The sequence below is a fragment of the Propithecus coquereli genome, unplaced genomic scaffold (genome assembly GCF_000956105.1).
Source record: "Propithecus coquereli isolate 6110/MARCELLA unplaced genomic scaffold, Pcoq_1.0 Scaffold59, whole genome shotgun sequence".
Lineage (NCBI taxonomy): Eukaryota > Metazoa > Chordata > Mammalia > Primates > Indriidae > Propithecus > Propithecus coquereli.
In genome coordinates this window covers 7,108,746-7,114,886 of record NW_012151840.1, presented here as the reverse complement: position 1 = coordinate 7,114,886, position 6,141 = coordinate 7,108,746, and the positions used below count along the sequence as shown (strand labels likewise).

The following is a 6,141-nucleotide window of genomic DNA, read 5'->3' as shown; positions in this document are numbered from 1 at the left end:
GCAGTTGTGAAGTCACTGGCCAGCAAGTGGAGTGAAGACTGCAGAGGGAGATAAAGAGAGAGGGCAGAGAGAGGGAGAGGCAGCAGATTTGTCCTGGGGACCTAGAAATCCACAGCACCCTACTAAAAACCAAATCCCCTGGAAGTCCACAGAGATAGAGACAGCAAGAGAAAAAGAGATAAATACACTCAACGCCAGAAACTCTCCTCTCTCTCTCCCTCCGTCTGTCTCTCTCTCTCTCTCTCTCTCTCTCTCTCTCTCTCTCTCTCTCTCTCCCCTCTCTGCCCGCCCTAGTCCTCTAGTCCCTAAACTCCCAGTCCCCTGTGCCCCTTCTGGGATACCATGTTGTTCTTCGCCTTCCTGCTAGAGGTGATTTGGATCCTGGCTGCAGATGGGGGTAGGTACACTGGATGTCTCTGTGTGGATCTGTGCTGATGTCCACATGTCGCTCTGTGTGCTTAATGGGGGGAGGAAAGGTGTAAAAGGAAGCCTAGGGGCTGGAATAATAGGCTCAAAAAGAGAGTGCGGAGACCACTCTCCCGCTTTTCTCTTTGCCTTCCCAGTCTTGCTGTTATTGGGGATGGGGGAGAACTAGTCCCGGGCAGGGTATGTACACACACAAGTGCTAGAATCTCTTTGCAGGCTACGGATTTTCTCCAAAGCTCTTTCCCCTACTGCCCTGTGAGCTCTTTCCCCCACTGCCCTGTGAGCTCTTTCCCCCACTGCCCTGGTCCCATGCAGCCCTCCTGGCTTGCTTTATTTATGAACTGCTCCAGTTAGGAAGTCAAAGAGGCCTGGAGTGAAAGGCTAGAAAGCTCCTTGGGGTGGGGGGAGCATACCCCCTAACACCTCCTGCCCAACTTAGACCCTGATCTCCAATGGATCCCCTCGTGACCAAGGGCCCCTCTTGATCCTAAACTAACTTCTCAGTTTTCCGCTAAAAGCAGTAGCAATCATGTCAATATTTGTTTGGTACTTTATAGTTTTTTGGTTTTTTTTTTTGAGACGGAGTCTCACTCTGTTGCCCTGGCTAGAGTGCCGTGGCGTCAGCCTAGCTCACAGCAACCTCAAACTCCTGGGCTCAAGCAATCCTCCTGCCTCAGCCTCCCAAGTAGCTGGGACTACAGGGCATGTGCCACCATGCCCAGCTAACTTTTTCTATATATCTTTAGTTGTTTGGCTAATTTCTTTCTATTTTTAGTAGAGACGGAGTCTTGCTCTTGCTCAGGCTGGTCTCGAACTCCTGAGCTCAAATGATCTGCCGGCCTTGGCCTCTACCTCCCAGAGTGCTGGGATTACAGATGTGAGCCACTGCGCCTGGCCTATACTTTATAGTTTACAAAGGACTTTCAGGAGCTCCCAGGAGATGAGAAAGGATTCTTGGGAGAACAGGCTGAGGTGTTTCAGGAGTGTCCCCAGGGTCCCTACACCTCATTTTTGTGTTTCCCGTGCCTAGCACAGTAGCCAGCACATAATAGGTGTATAATTGAGGTCTGTTGGAAGAACAGGTGAGGGGGGTGTCCAGAGAGCAGAAAGGGAAGGCAGAGAGGATGATGTGGGAGGTTAGGGGGGTGGGAAGTGGGAGCCAAATGGAGAGTCACAAATCTCGTCTGAGGAAACAAAAAAATAGGTAAAAGATGTAGAATCAGTGTGCTGAGGATTTGATGGGAGGGAAAGGGTGCCTTCACAGAACCAGGGAACTCCAGTTGTTGGGGTGTCCCACAGAGCTAGTAAACCAGAGGCTGCCTCCAGCCCTCCCTTATGCTGCTTTTCAGACTTGTCTAAACCAAGGAGTGGGCCAGCAGAATAGATCCAGGATATTTTACAAGGCCAAGGAACTTAAAGGAATAAGAGACAGTGAGGAAAAATTTAGGATTTTTCTCCAGAGTTTCTAGCAATTTGAATATTGCAGCGAAAACCCACAAGGCCTCCCTTTTCTTCTGGAGGCCGTTTGGCCCTGGATAGGGGCTGGACCGGCAGACCCCCAGCCTTTCAGCCAGAGACAGGACTGCATGAGAGCCTGGCACGTGACCCAGCTGGCAGCTCCCTTTTTCACACACAATACTTCACTTTCATCCCGTCCCTGCCAGCCTGGCTGCCTGTGCCCACCCACCACTCTCAATCTAGAGTAGACCCTGTCCTGACTCTCCTCTTCCCTAGCCATCCGGGAAGGTAGGGAGCAGAGGCTCCTGGTGACAGGGGAAGCTTCCTCTAGAGCTAAGAGGACCAGAAAGGAAGAACTTAAATGTTAATTTGCAACTCAGTGGCTTGATTCACACAATGCTTCAAAGCAAAGGAGTAATGCCCTTTCTCCCCTCAGCAGTACCCCTGCGCTGGTGTGTGCGCATGCACAGACACACACTCACCGAACTTCTTTCCCCTTGCCTCTTTCTAGTCCCTTTCCTCCAAACCCTTTGCCCACACCCTCGCCCCACCCCACTCCAATCTTCTAAGTGTTAGATTGACTTGGCACAGGTTAGAGAAAAGTAAAGGCTGGGCCAACGGCACATTTGGATCCAGGTTAATTTTAGTCTCCCAGCTTTCTCTCTTTCCATGCCTCCTCCCCTTTGTCCTTTAGCAAGCACAAGCACAGCCCGGCTAGTGATTTTAGACAGCACCCCCCCACCACCTTTCCACGGAGGTGTCCAGTTTCAGGGCTTCCTTTGGGAAGTGCCTGAGTAGAGGGAGGAGGGAGAGCAGAGAGGAAGGTGGAGCTAGAGTTCCAAGGGAAGAGAGAGTTTAGGCCAGGGCACTGCCCCAGGCTGTGCTGGCTGTAACCCAAACTGTTCTGCCTTGCAGGTCAACACTGGACATACGAGGGTGAGAGCAGAACTTGAGGCCTACTGACACCCCTTTCACACTGGTGGGCCTCCTCACCCACATGTCGTGCGGGCGGAGAGGAGGTTTTCTTTAGCTTTTCACCCTAGCTCCTCTCTTCTGGGTCTCCTCATGCCCTGGGTTTCACATACATGGCTCCTAGGTCCTGAGTAAATCCATGTAGGAGTGAGGGAGCCAGAGTAGAATGGAAACCGGGTGGGGAAAAGAACTCGGAGCTTAGCTGCCTGATCTCCTTCTGGCTCTTTTTATCCTACGCACAACCTGCATCTGGAATTGGGACAGAGCTGGAAGTCAGGGGTGAGCAAGAGGCTGGCAGGATAGTTTGTGTCCCTGGGGGAGGTGGAACTCAATTCCTATGAACTGTTGATTAATGACTTAACTGAACTCCAGGGTCCATGCAAGGCCAAGGTCTAAAGATTGTGTGAGAACCAGAAATGAATGACGGACAGTCAGGATATCTGAATCCCAAGGCCACTTGGTAGGGGGCCCCAAGGAGACCCCTCTCTCTAGGATTATTTTATTTCCCCTCATTTTTCTACTCCTACTCCCTAATCCCACCTCTCTGGGTATTCAGGCTTCTATCCATCCCCTCTTCCCTTCATTTAGCTTTCTTGTTCTCAAATTAGAGGTAAGTAAAAGAGCCGCCACTCCCCATTTATCAGAATAGTTGGGGAATCGTCACCGCCTCTGGGTAGGTGAGAGGAACTGCAGCATGAAGTCCAGCAGGGACTCCTACCTCACCTGGCCCTGCACAACTGGGGTCTTAAGCTGGGTGGAGGGAAATGCATTTATACCTCCACACAGATGCATAACTTGGTTTGGGGGGCAGGGTTTGAAGGGTGGCTGGAGCAGGAGGGCAGGACCAATGTCCTTGGTAACCCCCACCAGGACCACATGGTCAGGACCATTGGCCAGCCTCTTACCCTGAGTGTGGGAGCAATGCCCAGTCCCCCATTGACATCCAGACAGACAGTGTGACATTTGACCCTGAGTTGCCTGCTCTCCAGCCCCATGGATATGACCAACCTGGCATGGAGCCTTTGGATCTGCACAATAATGGTCATACAGGTAAAAGGAGTTGTAGGCTCCAGTTCAAATCTTAGGAGTCAGGGGAAAGAAGTAGTCTCATAACTTGTGAATAATCAGAAAGCTTCGTCCATGAATTTGGAGATATGAGAATGGAGATCAGACTCCTGTAACCAAAGTGGGAATTGAAATGTCTATGATCAAGCTCAATTGGTAGGTTACTATCATACCACTGACTTGATCTTCACTGAGAAAAGGGGAGATATGCCAGAAACGCACTGGCCTATGGGAGGAACTGGGTGCTACTCGGGGAGGAAATTAGAAGAGGAAGGCCTACTCTCCCAGGAAGTGGTGACAAACCAGGGGTGGGAATGTGCCCACATTCCTCCACCAACCCTAGCTTGCTTTTTTCCTCACAGTGCAACTCTCTCTGCCCCCTAGCCTGTATCTGGGCGGACTTCCCCGAAAATATGTAGCTGCCCAGCTCCACCTGCACTGGGGTCAGAAAGGATCCCCTGGGGGGTCAGAACACCAGATCAACAGTGAAGCCACAGCTGCCGAGGTACCAGGGAACAGAGTTTGGACTAGGACACAGTGACAGGGATGGCCAGTCCTGGGGAAAGGAAGGATCTGGACACTGGGAAAAGTCATACTGCGGGGATAAAGCCCAACCTTATCCTTAGTGCATGCTGAGGGTGGTGGTGGTGGCAGCTTCAAGGATCAAGGCCCCGAAGGGGCAGGGGAAACATAAATAATCCAATTTCCTCTCCTTTCCCTCAGCTCCACATCGTACATTATGACTCTGATTCCTATGACAGCTTGAGTGAGGCTGCTCAGAGGCCTCAGGGCCTGGCTGTCCTGGGCATCCTAATTGAGGTCGGTGGTCCCCAATGTCGTCTAGATCCTTTTCCACTTCTTCTCTATCAGACTTACTCTGCTGCTGGCCTCCCTCCCAAGGCAGGCAGCAATGCACCCGGACAATTTATTCTGTACATGAAATGTTTTATTCCAAAAATGGACTCATTCCAAACTCTCTCCCTTTCCTCTCCTTGCAGGTGGGTGAGACTAAGAATATAGCTTACGAACACATTCTGAGTCACTTGCATGAAATCAGGCATAAAGGTGAGCCTAAAAACCTATAGCAGGAGCAGGTGACACTAGACTTCAGAGAAACTTTCAAAAACTGACCTAAGAAGCCTTGGGATGAGGCACTCACTAAGTTAAGGCCAGGGAGTTTAGCTTCTGGGAGCCATGTCTATGTAAGCTAGGGCGCAGTCAAGGAAGATGAGTCCTAGTCTGTTCTTCCCAGATCAGAAGACCTCAGTGCCTCCCTTCAACGTGAGGGAGCTGCTCCCCACAGAGCTTGGGCAGTTCTTCCGTTACAACGGCTCACTCACAACTCCTCCCTGCTACCAAAGTGTGCTCTGGACAGTCTTCAGTCGAAGGGCCCAGATTTCAATGGGGCAGGTAAGTCGTGGAGAAGTGAGGTAAGAGACACAGTTGTAACTTCAGACCCCTCCCCACTCCCCAAAGTGGCACTTCTCCCACTCTTCTACTCCTCAGCTGGAAAAGCTCCAGGAGACATTGTTCTCCACAGAAGAAGAACCCTCCAAGCTCCTGGTACAGAACTACCGAGCCCCTCAGCCTCTCAATCAGCGCACGGTCTTTGCTTCTTTCATCCAAGGTGACTGTGCAGGTCTCAGAAGAGGAGACGGGAAACTGAGGGACTCAGTGGCAGGAACTAGGGAGCCCCTGGGAAGGAAAAGGCTAAGAGGGGAAGGGGTTTTCAGGACTAGGTTAGACTGGGAACCACCCCCCACTCGCAGGTGATCTTCCCAGACATAGAAGCAGTGTTGCCCCGAGCTGGGATGGGAAAGTCCCACTGACTCAAATTCTCTTCCCTTACAGTGGGATCCCTGTATACCACAGGTAAGACAGCCCTACCCAGGCACTAGGAATGCTCTCAGCAAGTGGGGGAAAGGCTTAGTATCTGTTAGTCCTAAACTGATGCCTCCCGTCTTTATCCCCCCCAGGTGAAATGCTGAGTCTAGGCGTAGGAATCTTGGTTGGCTGCCTCTGCCTTCTGCTGGCTGCTTATTTCATCGCTAGAAAGATTCGGTGAGGTCCTACTTTCCATTCCTCCAGTCCTTTCTCTTCTATTAAAAAGCATTCTCTTGGCCAGGCGCGGTGGCTCACACCTGTAATCCTAGCTCTCTGGGAGGCCGAGGCGGGTGGATTGTTTGAGCTCAGGAGTTCGAAACCAGCCTGAGCAAGAGC

The 6,141-nt window shown here is 51.4% G+C and overlaps 1 protein-coding gene across 1 annotated transcript in view; it reads left to right on the top strand.

The window, feature by feature from the left end:
- The first annotated feature begins 342 nt into the window (after nt 1-342).
- The window catches only part of CA14 (carbonic anhydrase XIV), a 6,188-nt gene continuing 389 nt past the window's right edge, over nt 343-6,141 (top strand). The window contains exons 1-10 of the mRNA XM_012658815.1: nt 343-397; nt 2,800-2,820; nt 3,727-3,906; nt 4,284-4,426; nt 4,645-4,740; nt 4,920-4,986; nt 5,174-5,331; nt 5,428-5,548; nt 5,773-5,793; nt 5,898-5,982. Coding sequence (XP_012514269.1) covers nt 343-397; nt 2,800-2,820; nt 3,727-3,906; nt 4,284-4,426; nt 4,645-4,740; nt 4,920-4,986; nt 5,174-5,331; nt 5,428-5,548; nt 5,773-5,793; nt 5,898-5,982 — 947 coding nt within the window. The remainder of the gene's footprint in view (nt 398-2,799; nt 2,821-3,726; nt 3,907-4,283; nt 4,427-4,644; nt 4,741-4,919; nt 4,987-5,173; nt 5,332-5,427; nt 5,549-5,772; nt 5,794-5,897; nt 5,983-6,141) is intronic.